Below are 17195 nucleotides of genomic sequence, written 5' to 3'. Positions count from 1 at the left end.
CTTTGTGACAGTTATGTCACTGCGTGCTTGGCTCGGGAGCTTTCATTAGCTCTTCTTTGCTTGGCAGCTTCCTTCCTGGCTACCATTTTTTTATAAGCTGGGCACCCGCGATAACTCGTTGGGTGGCCTGCTTGACCGCAGTTGCAGCAGAGTACTCCTTCGGCTGCAGTCCTCATGCATTCCCCACGAGGGTGCGCTTTCGAGCACTTGACACATCTGTGTACAATAGTACAGTTTTGGGCAATGTATCTAAAGATTTGGCAGTTGTAACACTACACTTCTTCGAAGCTCATGACTTACTGTCGGGAGATCTGTTGATGAAGGATGTATTTAACCTTCATTACTTCGGTAAGCTCTTGAGAGGGCTCGAACGTGGCAATAAATAGTCCCGATTGAGATTTCATCGGGAGGGTAGGGACTTCTCTATGCAGAGCTTTGTCTCTGCGGGTAACCAAGTTCGCCACCGTGTTGAGTTTGAACTCGGGGTGGCCGATTTGCAGTTTCTGCAGGATGTCCGTGGGGTCCGTTTCCCTGTGGAGCCCTCGGATAATTAGGGACCGATTTCGCAAAGAAGGGGGGGTCCTAGTTGTGGCGTTAAGCCCTTGCTCTTTCATGAGCGTGAAGACCTGGGCGTGTTCTTCCGCCGTCTCCGTAAAAATGAGGGTTCTATCCGTCCTCGTGTTTTTTAGGGATGCTTTCAATCCCTTGACTTTGATCAATCGGAGGAAATGGGGCACATTTAAATTGTAGCCGGTAATGGCTGGAATTTTAACCTTTTTAGTTTTCAAGGACGGCGAAGTATTTGCGGATGGCTGTGGTGGCTGTGGTGGGCGGTCACAATTTTTGCACTAACCTTGCTTTTTTTATAACTCTTCCGGCTCCGGACGAAGTTGAAGGGGTCTTCGTCGATGATGACCTCAGGGAAGGCTGCAGGGGATCCCACGATGTCCATTGCGAAAGTTTCCTGCTGCTCCTGTTGTTGTTGTTGATGTGGTTGCTGTTGTTTATGTTGTTCTTGATGCTGTTCTTGCTGTTGTTGTTGTTGCTGCTGGTGTCTCCGTTGCTGTTGTACTGCTGCCGGCCCAGAGCGGACCGTCTCCGCCAGCGACGCCAACTTCTGTTGCAGTTGCTTGATGAGCAGCTGCTGGCACTCTAGCTGGTGTGCCATGGCCTCTTTTTCGCTCTTCAGGTCTGCAATTTCCCCTTGCAGACCCAAAGTTACTCCGTCCTCGGGGCCCGCGCTCCCCTCCTCCTCGGAGGACATTTCGCCTGGGAGTATCACCTTACTCCTCTTGGCGGACATCTTGTCCCCAAGCCCGTCCTGCGTGGCTGTTGCACTTCCTTTGGTATTTTATTGAAACGATAAAATGACACTCGTAATATTTGAATTAGGCGTTCCCCCAAAACTCCAGGCACATATACATATAAATACATGCATATATCTCTCCAGAGTAATTGATTTTGATATATAAATGATTAAAAAACTAAAACGAAATGTTTCCCGGCGACCTCCCATTCACGCGAGCTCACTTTGTTGTGGTATTTACGAATTGATATGTTGTGATGACATCATACACGGTTTAGAATGCACGAAATTCACACAAAATGGAAAAGTTTCACGTTTTATAACTTTTTTAATAATAGTTGGATTCCCTTCTAAAATTATGCCTTATGTTATCTCTTATGCAAGTACTAAATTTCGTACTTCTAGCATGAACTAAGAGCGTTGCCGTATTTGTGCAGATTTCATTTGGGTACACCACTGGGATTTTTTTTTCAGAGTTTTCAGTTACACTTTTTGAAGGTCATGTTTTGAGCCCTCACTCCCCTACGTTTTTATCCGATATCACATATGGGGCCAGTTGAACTAATTGAGCGTCCGTATTCTGTGAAAAAAAAAATGTTGCACCCTCCCTTCACATGCATGGGGAGCGCCCCTTAAACTGATCACAAAGTGGCGCCACTTGTTGTATGTGAAGGAAAGAACAGGCTATATGCTCTCACCAATTTGTGACAATCCGTCCAGCCGTTTCCGAATAAATCGGGTGTGACAGACAGACAGAGAGACAGGCAAACGGATCGACAGCCATCGGTTCGATTCTAATAAGGACTTGGTTCACACAAAACCTTAGAAAGGGTTTTTTTTAATATTTCACTCGAATGTCAATTATGTTCGTTCATTATGACGTCAGCAGCTAATTTGCATGGTTTAAGAAGCAGTAAATTCCTGCGAAATTGATGAGTTTCAGTTTCTATGACTTTGACACGAATAGACGGATTTACGCGAAACTTGGCACGCTTATGCGCGATGGTGTTCTCTGTGTTGGTGCACGTGAATTGGAATTTCAAGCTCCCCATACATGCAAAAAAGTTTTTCTGCAGATATAGTCACATGGGGTATCAAATGAAAGGTCTCGATTAGTACTTTAGTAATAGTAGTTTTAACATGAAATGTAATGTAAGGAGTGCGCTAATAAGGAGCCAGTGCATATGCATATTTATTAAAATGAGACAGGACTAATTTCCGGAATTACCCAACCAAAGGGTTGTTCCCTTATATGAAATCTAGGCCACAAATATATTATGCCCCATTACGATATCTGTTAAAATAATTGTGGTTAAAGTTGGTAATAACTTTTAAAAATTGACTGCCAAGTTTCATCAAAATCCGGGCTGCATCATAGCCCGGGAAGCGCAATGCTGACCACATTGCCTCCTACAGACACTATAGTTTCTGTCACGGTCTTGAATCAAGTGCTCTAACATACTTCAAGGTCCTGATCCAATAGGATTATTGCTCCAACGATTCTTATTATTATTATAACCTTGGAAAATAAGATGCTGACTTCATAATTAACTAGAATAATTGACATTGACAATATTAAAATTTCATTCATGAAGAATCCACTTCTCCTCAGCCCTTTTCAAGATTTTATGTTGAACAAAATGCATAATTTTGGAAAGCTGGAAAGTGGAAATCAAACTATTATTAACAAAAGTTATGAAAGGTCAAAATTGTGAATTTCACATGAATTTATCGCACTTTGGGACGTGTCATTATAAAAAGGGAACTCATATCAACTTCAAAGTTGGAGTTTGGAAATACATGTGTATGTACATCTAGGAATATTTTGAATTGGAGGTATATGCGAATGGGAGAACGTGTTTAGGAAATTTCTTACACAAGACGAACACTAAACCTTTATATAAATTAAATTTGTGTTAACTTTATCATAGATTTTTTATCACATGTTCACTTATTATTTACATTCTTTCACTTTGAGTATCTCTTTCAAGTTTCTACTTTAGATAATTGGAAAATATGAGAAAATAAACAAAAAAACAAAAGCAAACACCTTTTTAGGCTTAATTATGTTCTGAACTTAAAGCAGATTATTTGGCTAAGTTCAATGTATGAACAAAAAAGATCACAACTGAAGGATAACTTCAAAATAATAGCGAACACAAAGCGAGTTCGTTGCAATATTCTTACAAATACTTAGATTTGTCATTTAGAACACATTTCCGTTTTTACTTAATAACTTTTACATAGATATTTGCAACATTTCGAACCCTGTTGAAATTGTTTTCAGCTGTTTGTATTGTAACAGCTGTCGTTCTCAAAACCTATCCAATCGGAAAATCTAAAAAAAAATCACAGTAGTGCATCTCTACGAAATCTAGGCCTCAAGATAATTCCGGTTCCGATATATGCATAAATAAAGCTAATAATGGTATATCAGCATATTTTCGAAATTTGGCCCCCTTTAAGTTCATGCACACGATATAAAACACAATTTGGTCAAGTTTTAAGGAATTCCGACTATTGTTAACAAAGTTGTAGAGGGTGAAACGTTGCTATTTGCTCTGAATTTCGTGCATTCTACAATGTGTAGAAACAAGGAATAAGTTCATAGCCAGGAGCTTTATTAGAAGGAACATTTGTTTTAATTCCTGTCCGCAGCTTGTTTGGTTTTACACGGCGTATTGGGTAATGGTCCACTTTTCTGACTGGGGTCGCTTGTAGACGCTTGTGTATCTAGAAGCTGAAAGGCACTTTCTAGATGCTTCGCGAAGAACATATTAAGGTTTTTTTATATGAAATCACTTATGCGGATTAAGTGACCCGCTCCCCCCGCCGCAACCTATTGAGCCGCGAGTATCGTTCGTAGATTTCGTCGTTATAACGCGTTTGTTGTTCACAATTTTTCTCGCTAAGAACCCAAGTCTCCGAGGAATATATGAGGATTGCCAAGATCATTGCCTTGTATAGTAAGGGCTTTGACCTTATGGTGAGATGCTTCGCGTGGAACAATTTTTTTAAGCCGAAATAGGCTCTGTTGGCTTCCAACAACCGTGTGCGGATTTCTTGCCGTAGTTGTAATCGATTGTGACTGATTCTCACTGCTTTTCTGTTTTTGATTTTTAGAGCTCACCTTGCTACCATATAATTCACCTCTCCTCCATTAATGTGCAGTTCAATATCTCCCACCAATCGTTTTTCTTCTCATGATGTCGATATCGTTAGCATAGGCTGATATTTGGGTTGAATTGTAAAGGATGATGCCTTTTGCAATCACATCTGCATCGCGGATCACTTTTTTCATGGCCAGGTTAAAGAGGACGCATTACAGGGAATCCTCTTGTCTTAGATCGTTCTTGATATTGAATGGTCTCAAGGGTGATTCTGCTGCTTCCATCTAGCCTCGTACATGTGAATACTTTGAATTCGAAGTATATGCGAATGGGAAAACGTGAATACGAAATTGTTCACAGAAAATAAACACAAAATTTGTATACTCGAAGCATCCAGCTTCCGGTATTCCGATTTGTTAAAAACCTATCACCATCTGATATAGAAAGATAAGGCAAAATGCTGGGAAACTTATTATTGATTCAGTAAGGATACCAATACGTTAACAGTTACTGAAACAATTCTATTTGAAGGGGGTTTCCTATGCGGTTTGCAGAAATCGATTTTTGAAGTTTTCTTTTGTGGAACAAAACCTTGTTAAAATTGGTTCAATTTCTGTCCGTCCGAATTGACATGAAATTCGATGGGAAGGTGGGAATTGTAAACGGCCACACATACAGTCAGTAACATCTATGCAAAAGGGGGTTGTGCATTATTTTTACCGAATATAGTCATGTTTGACATCAAATGAAAGGCCTCGATTTTAAGAAGCCAGTCTTAGTTTTGACATTTGTGGGAAACGTGGGAAGTTTGATGGGTCGAGAGATGATTTCTTTAATGGACGCATTCTCAGGTACTACCAAACCGAAAAATCTGAAGAAAAAAAACATGAAGCTGCGTCTATACGGTATCTAGGCATACATACTTTCCATATCGATATCTACTTAAGGGGTTCCCCTGTGCCGGATCCGCGGAATCGATTTGTAGAATATATGGGTAAAGTGATTTTTTAATATTCGGAGTCGTTCGGAAATTATAGTGTTAAACACGTTATAAGTCACATGCCAGATTTATGTCGATCGTGGTTAAGATTCTATGGCTAAAAATCGCATTCTACTTTTTAAATGCGTTTTTCTCGAAACTGCATTTTGAAAATCGGCTGCCACCATAGCCCAAAATCTATCAAACGAAATTCTTTGAAATTTTCAGGACTTATTCAGAACATATTTCAACGGTCCGCAAACTAGGATAATTGCGATTCATTCAGTATGCATAAAAAACACAAAAATTCACAAAAAAGTTTAACATGGCGCCAAAAATTTAGCTTGTAATATTTTTTAATAATCCTAGTTTGCCGACTGTAGTTAAATCTTGATCTTAAAATGCCGCTTACTTTTTTCCTTTAAGATGATCGTAGCCCCCCCTCGCGTGGTAGCAGAAAAACACCTTTTTTTGGAGATGGGTGTACAAATTGCTCTGTATTTCAATAACGAACTATGCGATCGGGCTGGAAAAATTACTATGCACGTTTAAGATATTAATAAATCTATGGTGAAAAATTCCTGCTTGTATCTTTATCCAGTTCTCCACAAAAAATTTCTAAAGAAAGCTAAAAAGACGGCCTTCACACGGGATGACCCCCTTAAATTAAGTTAGTAATAGTAGAATACTATCTTTCTGGGAAATTGACTGTAACACCCTCCTTCTGTTTATCCTAGAGTCATAAAAATGGATGTAATGCATACTAAAGTGAGTAGTTTGACATCCTAAATATTCATATATATTACGGGCTACATACAAATGGGGTAGTTTTGTATTTAAATATACTAACATAAGAAGCAAATAAAACCTTTCATATCTTTGGCGGCGAACCCGTTTCTGGCTGTTTTTTTAGATGTATTTTAAGATTAGAAATTCGAACTTTTCCGATAGAAATTCAAAATTTTTACCAAGTTACAGCAAATAGAAGAGCACAGACAAACTGAGTTGCAATATACATATACTATGCATTTGAAAAAATATGCGATAAGGTGTAATTCTTGCCTTTTTAAAATGAAGGCAATAATTGTGTCTTATGTAGGTTTGAAATATACAAAGGAGTATTTAACTATGGCATATATATATAAATAGAAACATCCAAACTCCTTATAACGACATCACCATGGAAACTTCCTGTTCCTTGGTTTTTATTTCATTTTATTTTCCAGTTTTGCATATCGGGACTAAAAATGGACCTACAATGTTTCCTACATTATCTTCAGAATGTGAAGGTTCATGTGATTGGTCTGTAATCTCTCGAACCAGCTTTTAGTTAATTTTTCATTTTCATTTTCCTCTGATTCTCGTCCATGTTTTCCATTAACCATTTGTGACATTCGGTTCCCCGTACATCTCCAAGATTTTCAGTTATAAATATAGAATTCGAACGCTAGAGTAAATCACTTATTACTTACTGTTCATTAAGGGCATTGGCGTTCCTTTCAGATGGGATAACGCGGTGTATAATCGTACATCTTCGGTTTACTTGGAGTATCTTCCTAGATGAATACTTCCGAAAACTGCAAACCCATAAACACAATACTTTTGCATGGTGGGTTTCGGCTACTAATTTTGGATTAAATCAATTTTATCGCATTCTCTGCGTAAAGAGAATTGTAATTAAAGCGGTGGAGGGTGGTAATAAATAATAAGACGGGTAAAATTGGGGAAGTAACAATGTTCCGGTTCTCATTTTCCAAAACAATTAGTCACGGAGAATACGACATTTTCGTGGTTATTTCCGTTTAATTAAAACTTAAATTGTGTAAAGTCTTTAATTCGAAAGGTAATTATGAAGTTGTCATCATTTTCTTCGGGTATGTGTTTTCCAACTAAACCATAATACTAACTTTCAATCCTCTTTCTTATTTGAATATTCTTAGGTACCCCCAACCAAAGGAAGCAACGCATAAAATCCGTGGAAAATCGGATATCATTGAAATGTTTTGCGGGACTGTCGACCAGGAATTGTTGCCCGTCAAGAGCTTCTACTTCTGCTTTTATTCGGCCTTCGGATCGCTTTTTCCATTGATGGGCGTCTACTTCAAGCAAATGGGTATGAACCCAGGACAATGTGGTCTCTTAATTGGTACGAGACCATTCGTGGAATTTCTTTCCGCTCCATTTTGGGGCTCTTACGCTGACAGGTATGACGACGGAGTGACAAGAGGATTTCATTATCCTTGTTCTCATAAAAAAATCAAGAACGTCTTAAACGCTCGACGATGACTTGAATGGGGCATGAGATGTTGGGATGCGTTAAGCATCACTTGAATATTATGCTTGCTGCTTTTTGTGCGTATAAAAAGGGGATAAATGATTTTCTCTCCTGACTTTCTTTTTGTAGATGGAAAAATGGCAAGAAGCTGTTGCTCGCTTCACTGGCTTCGTGGGTAATTTTTACTTTACCTTTGGGATTCATCCGCCCCGAGGCGACAATGTGCATAGAACGACAAAATTCTACATATTTATTGAAATATCCATCATTCCCCAAGGTGTTAAAGCGGTCTGTGGAACATGTCAACCATTTGGATCACATCAATATTACGCATGACCCGGACTATTTGGCTCACCACTCGCGGTAAGTACAATTTAATGATTCGCTAGATTTTATCTATTTCATCCAAAGGAGCTTTGTGTTTAAGGGATTCTTATCTGAAGAATCTTTGGCCAATTTTCCCCGGTCCTACATCCGATTGGATCCTTGTGTAAACTTTTTAAGTTGTTTACCTTCATTAATTTTCCTTTTTGATTGTATATTCATCTGGTTTATTTGTCCTTGAAGAATAATTCCTTCTTTTCCATTATCTCCAATTTCAATATTTGAATATCTGGCATGGACGTGAAACGTGAGCGTGAAGTTGAGAACTTTTCGAATAATTGTCTTCAGTGGGCGGTTAGATTATTTTTAATTTCTTATCGAAAATAATATTGCTTTCATTAGTGATTCGCATTTTTGTTGTTTAGTTTTTCATTTTACGATTTAAAAATGAAAGATTGGTTTTTAAATTGAAGGGACACAATTGTTTTTTATTCTGTATCTTATCGAAGAAGGCTTTCCAAAATGATTGCCTCTGCCCTGTAGTTTAAGAAACAATCTCTAACTTGAGGGACATTATACTTTGTCTATAGCTTAGCAGAACGTGCGAGTAGTTGGAGGTGGATTACGCACGCTCTTTTTGGGCATCACAACCGATGTCTACAGTCTCACTTGACCACCCGTTCGTGGAAAAATTAAAAGCCGGGTTATTCTGGAACCTTCTTGGCCTTCGGCTTATCAGTTCTCTCCCTCGCCCCTGCCTAACATATTTCATGTAGTGTTAAGCCTTGGAGTTCTCGTAGTTAAGATATGTTTTCTTCTAAGATATTCGCTCCCTTCATTATTATCATGGTGTCTAAAGCTTAAAGTTGCGAACGAAGTTTTAACAATTACCAGTCGAAATTTCTTTGCTATCGAGTGGGTTGACGAGATGGAATCGCTAGAAGACCGCAGTCAATTGGGTGCAGGGAACCAATATTCTCAATACGGACCACATCAATGATCACAGCGTGTTATGCCACTTACCCAAAGTAATGACTTACCTCCTTTACCGCGAGGTAGCATTCATTGGTCACCACTCCAAACCGTAGAAGGCGACACGCCGTTTGTTGAAGAACTTCAGTAGGGCAATGTCACCGCAACCAGGTTTACTGTTCGGAGTTGATCGTTAACTGAAATCATTATTATTCGAAATTCTTAAATCTTCCAGTTTTCGGCAGGAGTCGGTTGTAGCAGTATACGGAGTACAAAGATCGGATCAAGCAGCCGGTCTGCTATTGAATCTAAATAAACACTAACGACTGACCTAAATGAAATAGACACTATCGCCGTCAGCAACAGCGACCTGCCGACAAACGAACAATTTGAGTCTTTTGCACTATTGATTTCAGCCAACGATGAACTGCGAGCATCGAAGGTGATGGAACTCTGAATAGAAATCGAACTGGAACTAGAACTGGATAGAACTAGAACTCGAAAATAGCATGCTTTGAGAAATACGATGCCATCCAGGAGTTACGCACAAGACGGAAAAATATTGTCTTAGGAAATACAACGATAATGGGAAAAGGTTTTTATATTTTCATAATTTATCGGCGGCGATTTATTATTCGATCACAAAATTGTTTGGATTTGAATTAATCATCTTGCCGTGAAACGCATTTATGCGCAAAGTGGACTCCTACCTCAGGCAGGCCACCGGAAAAAAACACTCCCCTTTGGCATCTAAGACACTAATCCGGAACCATTTCACACAATACTTCAGGCCAGGCCTGTTTAGTGTAGAAACACACACCCTGTGGTTCAAGCAGCCTTAGCTACCCTATCATCTCTCCAATGCATCGCCCTCTTTTTACCTTGAAAATGCATTCAGTGTAACATGCCATGTGTCTTAGATTGGCCTCAATTATGCTAACCGGAGGAACTTAGCTCCTTTCCGGCGGCAGACGATGGGACTCCCATATTTCTGCAGAATAAACAGCTGTGGTAGGCAACATACAACACATGCTTTCGGGCTACAGTGATTTCCCGATTGTAGGCAGGTAAGATTGAACATATCTGCCTCCGCTGAGCAGCGGAGTATACACAAGAAAACTATCTAACCACCATCGACACACCGACACGACAATACATTAACTACATGGGTTACGGGACAGTTAGCTACCCGCCCCTACCCCAAAGATACACAATAACATTCCGTGCCCCTTCGCTACTGGGTTTGCGCCTCCTGAATACAGTCTCCTTGGGGAATACTCAACCTCACCCGTTTTTTTTCAACCAAGTTTCTGAGGAGATGGGCGGTCCATTCAACCCTCCAGTCTCTTTGTTGTTATGTGGTGAGGTTGCGAGCATGCTCTTCAGAATCACCGGCTTGATTATTTCCCTTTTTTTTCTGAGGTATATAGTTCTCTGCCCTTGGGCATTGAGAGTGATCGGAGTAACTCCTGCTACATTACTATTATTACTGCACATCACACAACCTCGCAGAATTGAAGACGTTTATTATATCTAGTGTCACATGGGGCACCACTCATCGACAATGGCGACTGTGTACCTTAGTCAGTCCCACCGCTTGGACTGCTTCCTCAATCATATCAATAGTGGATGGCCCAGCTCTAAAACCGTATTGTTTTGGTAAGAAGTGTCCCCATCGCGTACGGTGTTAGTCAATCATGGCTCAATGAATTTCTCAAGCATTTTTCCCGCTGTGCCCAACATACTGAAAAGACCTTCGCCTTTGCTTATCAGCACAAGCCTAACAGACTTCCAACGCCAGGGAAAAACACCCTTTGTCAAACGCGCGTTGCACGCGCTAAGTAGTAAATTCGGTTTATACCTAAATACAGGCTTTAGCACTAGAAGTACTGTCAGTCCCGGTCCTTCATCGACAGAACGCCCGTTCCAGTTCCTTTACAGTAAAGAGCAAATGCTTCTCGTACTTCCCCATCAGTTCGCATCGGTTGGTCAGGAAAAGTATTTGCACGATTTCCATTCCAATTGCTTCCATATCTTAGCCCACTCTCTTCAGACAACATTTTCGAGGAAATGCTGAGGAGCGCTGATAGGTGGAGTCGTGTTGCCTATTACGTTCGGGTTCTTCTCATTGCAAAGAAGATAGAGCTCGACCGGTGGAGGAGCCTGATGGCAGAGGATTCCTTGAAATGAGAGTTGCCTTCTTCCTCTCCGCTTCCGTTGGTGAAAGGAATTCCCTGATGTGAAGACTCCGCAATGTGGAAGAGTTCGGGAACTAGACCGAAGTAATATGACAAACGGTTCCAGGCTAGCTCCGACGACGTACCGTTGCGGGAGGCCAACACTTTAAATGCATTCACCTACCCCACCCTACAAAAAAAATAATTTAGTCCTAATGTATCCCTGTCATTGCCACTGTCTTGTTCCCGCCAGCAGCTCCTTTTTTTTTGCCTGCTGATTTTCTAGCAGAGTTTTTTTTGTTTTTGTGCGTTTCTTCATATCTACCTTGCCCTCTTGGCCACTGTATAATCCGCCGAAGTGTGAGGCAGCTGCTTCATAGACCCTTCTTGAGAGAGCTTCTGCAAGTATGCCAGCGTCGATTTTCTTGGTGTTTTACCTGACACGTATTTGCTGGGTGACATTGTGAGAAACCGTTTGTCGCTTCGAAAGAAATATTCTGATGTTCGGTGGCCGTAAAATCTTTCAACATCCCTCATTGTTGCACCGCTGACAATAAGGACTCCATAGCAAAGGTCATATGACGAATAGCCTCCCTAAACAGGGCGGCAGAATATCGGAGCGTTACCGATATATAGGAAAATAAGTCCCGACTCCATCATCCAAATTCTGTGTGTCCTGGGACACGCTCTCTTATTAATATCTCCTCCAAATAGACCTAGAACGGTTATCAGCTCGTAGGACCAGCATTCAAACAACTAGCCAGTCATAACTACCCTTTGTCTTATCATGCAGATGATCCACCCCATCTTTATTTGCTGCCAACCAAGATGTTAAGTCGCTGCGTTCTCAGAGACAGTAACAAAGGAGAATTTTTGTCTTCTGAAGTTGAAAGATTAAACTCCCACCGTGAGATTGCTTATATCTGGATGATCTCTTTTCATCGCTTCCTTGCCTTCTTTTTCGTGCCTTGAATAGTCAGGGCTGCCTCCTAAAATATATTCTGCGTGCCAATCTATCCCCAAATTTTGACATCTAATGCAATATCTTTTGGTTTGGCGTTGTTGCGCACTTTTCGAAGAAATTCTACTTATTTCTTTGCTGTATTACTTGTGCAGCAGTAAATGTTATGATAATGAAACTCAAAAGGACTGCGCGATGCCCTATATTCCAAAAAGTAGTGACAAGTGGTACGGAATCACAGCTGTTGTTTTAATCTTTCCTAATAGTAGCGTATGACTTTAGTGACGCAAACACTATGTCACGTCCCTGGTACTAAACTATGCAGCAAAATAAGTATGCCTAATCAATGAAATGAAAGCTCAGAAAAGATATATGCTTAAAACGAAAGGAAGACACCTGTTCTTTTGCTTATTTAGGTGTGCTGCGGTAAGATCGGAAGGTGCATTCTTCTGGCGAATAAGGTCTCGATTCAGCCTATCGATCCAATCAAGCTGCGTTATCTACAATGAGTTGTGTTGATGCCAATTTTGTTCATCAATGATGAGCTTAATGGGGATTTTGAATAAATTTCCAAAATTTAACACTATGAAAAAAATGAACCTAATTTAACTAAATGGGGAGGCTGGAGAACTTTTTCAATTGTTTCACCATGATCTATTTAGGATTTTTCTTTTGGTTGCTTTCTGAAAATAAGACCGCCTTATACGTTTACTACATCCTTTCAGAAATGGCTTTGGCTGATACAACTATAATCATATTTAACTAGCCCTTAAGAAGTAGGCAATTGAAAAGCGTCAGTTTATAAAACATTCAACTCTTGGCTAAAGCCGTCCAGTGTAATCATTACAACTATATTATTACCTATCCAAATTAGTAAAAATAATTAAGGGGGTCATCCCGTGTGTCGGGTTGGAGAAATCGATTTTTTTTTGCATAAATTGTATCTATATATAGTGGAGAATATGTGGGCAAAGGGATTTTCCAATATTCCGACTCGTTCAGAAATTACAGTGTTAAACAGGTAAGGAGTTTGCAGCCGCGGCTAGAGTACTCGATGAGAAAGAGCATCGAATCTTTTTTTACCTGTTAGTTTTTTACCTGAGCCTTATAAATTCGAACTCAGGTATAATATAAAAAGATGGAAAACCAATTGTCTAAACTTATTTGCTGTTTGGAATAAAAAGGATAATCCAGTCTAGAGTGAGCACTGAAAGGCTTTCAAGCTATACTCAGTTATATTTTGTTGTAAGTATTGTGCTGTTTGTGTGTTCAGTGATTTTTTTAAATGGATCGTACGAAGGGAGATCGCTTTAACGTTCAACATCATGCTCGCACTAAAGAACAAGTATTTCACGGGAATCGATACCTATCAGAGAAGAAAAAGGACTTGGCATCAACATCAACAAAGAAACTTTTAGCAAGCATGAACATGGATGTTCCAATTGCGACAAGTTTTGTATATTGTATATTGGATTTTGCTGGAGTTTTCTCCGGTATTTCTGCAACTTTCTGCAAATAATAAAATATACGTAGTAGTAAAAAAGGAATGCGTAGGACGTATCGAGAAAAGAATGGGAACGCGGCTTAGAAATGCAAAGAAGAATCACAAAGGCATTGGTGGAAAAGGGGCTGGAAAACTTACTGATAAGGTTATTAACGACTTCACTAATTTTTTGGGCTAGCTATTCATCGACACGCAAATTCGATAGAAGGAATGAAGCAAGAAATTTGGGCAACTTTCTTCCATAAACGTTCTGCAGACGAAAATCCACAGCATCAAAATTGTCCAGCAGGCGAGGACAGCTGGTGCAAATGGCGCAAAGCGGAAGCTAAAGGAGAACTGGATAGTTTCCACCACGAGAAGGCACCTTTGACTGAAGAAGTTCAAACAGTCATCAAACAAATCTACGAAGATTTGTCACGAGATGATCTCTTGAACAGATGTTTAGGAGCAGAGACCCAGAATAACAATGAGTCAATAAATGCATTAATCTGGACTTTCGCTCCTGAACACCTTCATTCTGGGGCCAAGGTCGTAGAAATAGCCACTTTTCTGGCTGTAATTATTTTCAATGAAGGATTCAATGACATTCTCAAAATCCTAGTGGCAATGGGATGTCAAGTTGGTCACATATGTCAGGTTTATGTCGACCGCCGTAATGAAGCGCGAATTTGGCGGTCCGAAATACGATCGACTGACCTCGCTAAAAGCGCCAGAATTGAAACCAGATAGCAATAGTCGGCCTTATAAGACTTTTCTGAAGAAACGGAGGGTGCTCCCTATAGATTAGGTATAGCAGATTAATGGTGAGTTAAAATTTTACTGTTGATAATCACATTTAAATTTTCAAATGCGTTTTTCTCAAAACTGCATCTTGAAAATCGGCTGCCACCATAGCTCCAAATCTATCCAACCACATTCTTTGAAATTTTCACGACTGCTTTCATACATATTTCTACGGTCCGCAAACTAGGATAATTGCAATCGGATGGGTCGTTTTTTTTTTATTCATAATAAAAGCCGTAAACAAACACCAAAATCCAAAAAATTAAGTTAAAAAGCCCACCAAAAATTTACTTTTTAATATTTCCTAATTATCCTATTTTGCGGACCGTGAAATATTGTCCATATTAAAATGCCGTTGAGTTTTTTTCCTCAGATGAACACAGCGCCCTCCAGCGTGGCAGCAGAAAAACACCTTTTTTTGGAGATTTATGCACCATAAATTGACACGTATTCCGAAACTAGCTATGATATCAAGCTGAAAAATTTATCACATATACTAGAGATATCAGCAAATATATGGTGAAAAAAATCACGTTTCTATCTTGATCCGGTCCTCTAAAATAATTTTTCAAAAAAAGGCAAAAAAAACGGCCTTCACACGGGATGACCCCCTTAAGAGGTTTTCTTTTCTATTAGTATTCTATTTTCATATGCATAGACCAATATTCCGGAATCCACTTGAGCGCTATGCGACTGCCTCTGCTTATTAAAATAAAATACTGGTGGAAAAGAATAACCATCTAATCACGTACACGTCACGGACGTACTTACCATAGACTATCCGAATATATCTCGTCCAAGGAATAAGATTATTTTTGCTTTTCACAATATCGACCAGTTGCTTATGTCTCTCGTCTTGCCTTACCACTTTATCTATTTGATTTTTCTACGCCAACATCTCAAAAAACTTCCATTTTCATCATGAACAAAACTGAATTGTTTAGGAAAAATAAAGTTATGGCCATTAATACAGTTGCCAGTCTCGTCCTTCCTATATGGTGGAAAAACAGTAGTAACGGCAAGCAGGCGGATTAGTGCACTTTCTAAGGGAAGCAGAATGCACAATAGAGTTACCAAAGAGAAGAAGAGAAAAAAGAGAATCACACACATTCACGATTCCCTTTGTGGGCGAGAAAGGGTCTCCTTTATAATTTCTATTCAAAGAAGTCAGTAAATCTTATCAGACTACCTTTATGGCGGACAATAACTATCGTTTTAATCAGTTCAGTGCCAGTCTGTCCACCTCTGTATCTCCTCATATTGTACATAGAATAGAAACAGGTCAGAATACCGGAAGTGATGCTTTGGGAGTAAAGGTTTTTTGTGTTCATCTTATGTGAGAAACTTCCTACGCACATTTTCCCATTCGTATATGTCTTAAAACCCAATGATGTCATACACATTTTGGAATGCATGAAATTCACATAAAATGTAAAAGTTTTACCTTCTATAACTTTATTAATAATCGTCGGATTTTCTTCAAACTTTTGGAAGTTATGTCTTATGTTATCCCTTATACTAGTGCCACTTCTGTACTTCTAGCATGAACTTGAGGGGGGTCTCCGGCTAAATAATTTAACTTTATTTGTTCAGATATCCGAACGGAATGTATTTTGATGCCTAGATTTGTGATTTTTTCAGATAAGTTCTGAGAATGAGATCAGTTACATTTAATATCAAATATGGGACCAGTTTCGGAAAGTACTAATTGAACTGATACCCAACGTGGGGCGGATCCTGGTCGGGGGTGACTTCAATGTCAGCACACTTGAGTGGGGCATGTCTCACACGGACTCCAGAGTGAAACGAATTCTGTAAATGGCGGAACAGGACTGGTAGTTCTAAACACCGGATCCATCCCCACGTTCTGGCGCCCGGGCTGCGAAGGATGCATTTCAGACGTAACCTTCGCGTCGGAATCACTGATGTCGCTGATGGACGGGTGGCGAGAGCCAAGGGAGGTGGTTGCTCGTGAAGAAGGGCAACACACTCAAGAGGAGTGGCACCTCTCTTGGCAAAATGAAACTAGAGGCAGATGGACTGCACGGCTCATCGGCAACCTAGGTGCCTGGCTGAATCGGAAGCATGGTGAGACTGACTATTTCCTTACCCAATTTTTAAGTGGGCAAGGAGGTTTTTAGTCTTACCTGCATAAGATTGGAAAGACACGATCTCCGGATTGTGTGTTTTGCAATGGAGTTGGACGACGCCGATTAAATTTTTTTTTTGTGTCGAAGGAGGGATGGGATTCGCCAGCAGCTCTATTTAAACACAGGGGATCTCTCTCCAGACAACATTGTCGAAGAGATGCTGAGGACTGCTGACAGGTGGAACCGTGTTGCCCATTACGTTCGGGACCTTCTCGTTGCTAAGAAGATAGAACTCAACCGGTGGAGGAGCCGGATGGCAGGGGGTTCCTTGAACTGACAGTTCCCTTCCTCCTCTCCCCTGCCGTTGGTGAAAGGAATTCCCTAATTTGAAGGCCCTGCAAGGCGGGAGAGTTCGGGGATTAGCCCGAAGTAATGTGATAAACGGTTCCAAGCTAGCTCTCTGGCGATGGGGAGGTGTTTAGGTGGTAGTCCGACGATGTACCGAACTGGGAGTCCAACACTCCAATGCATTCACCTATCCTGCCCAAAAATGGGAGGGAGGGGTTCAGACTACACGCTCTCGCCAAATTTCGTGACAATCGGTCCAGCCAGGTGTGACAGACAGACATCGAATCGATCCTAATAATGTTTTGTTTCACACAAAACCTTAAAAACGAAAAAAGGCGTTTCATAAATATAACCGCACTATTAAAA

General features: G+C 40.3%; 1 protein-coding gene across 1 annotated transcript in view; it reads left to right on the top strand.

Annotated features, from left to right (window-relative positions):
• Nucleotides 1–17195, top strand: part of LOC119655395 (major facilitator superfamily domain-containing protein 6) — a 59372-nt gene that overhangs the window by 19682 nt on the left and 22495 nt on the right. The window contains exons 3-4 of the mRNA XM_038061272.1: nt 7336–7599; nt 7800–8033. Coding sequence (XP_037917200.1) covers nt 7336–7599; nt 7800–8033 — 498 coding nt within the window. The remainder of the gene's footprint in view (nt 1–7335; nt 7600–7799; nt 8034–17195) is intronic.

The sequence above is a fragment of the Hermetia illucens genome, chromosome 4, assembly GCF_905115235.1.
Source record: "Hermetia illucens chromosome 4, iHerIll2.2.curated.20191125, whole genome shotgun sequence".
Taxonomy (NCBI): domain Eukaryota; kingdom Metazoa; phylum Arthropoda; class Insecta; order Diptera; family Stratiomyidae; genus Hermetia; species Hermetia illucens.
Note: the sequence above shows the minus strand (reverse complement) of the source record. Positions and strands in the feature narration are given on the sequence as shown.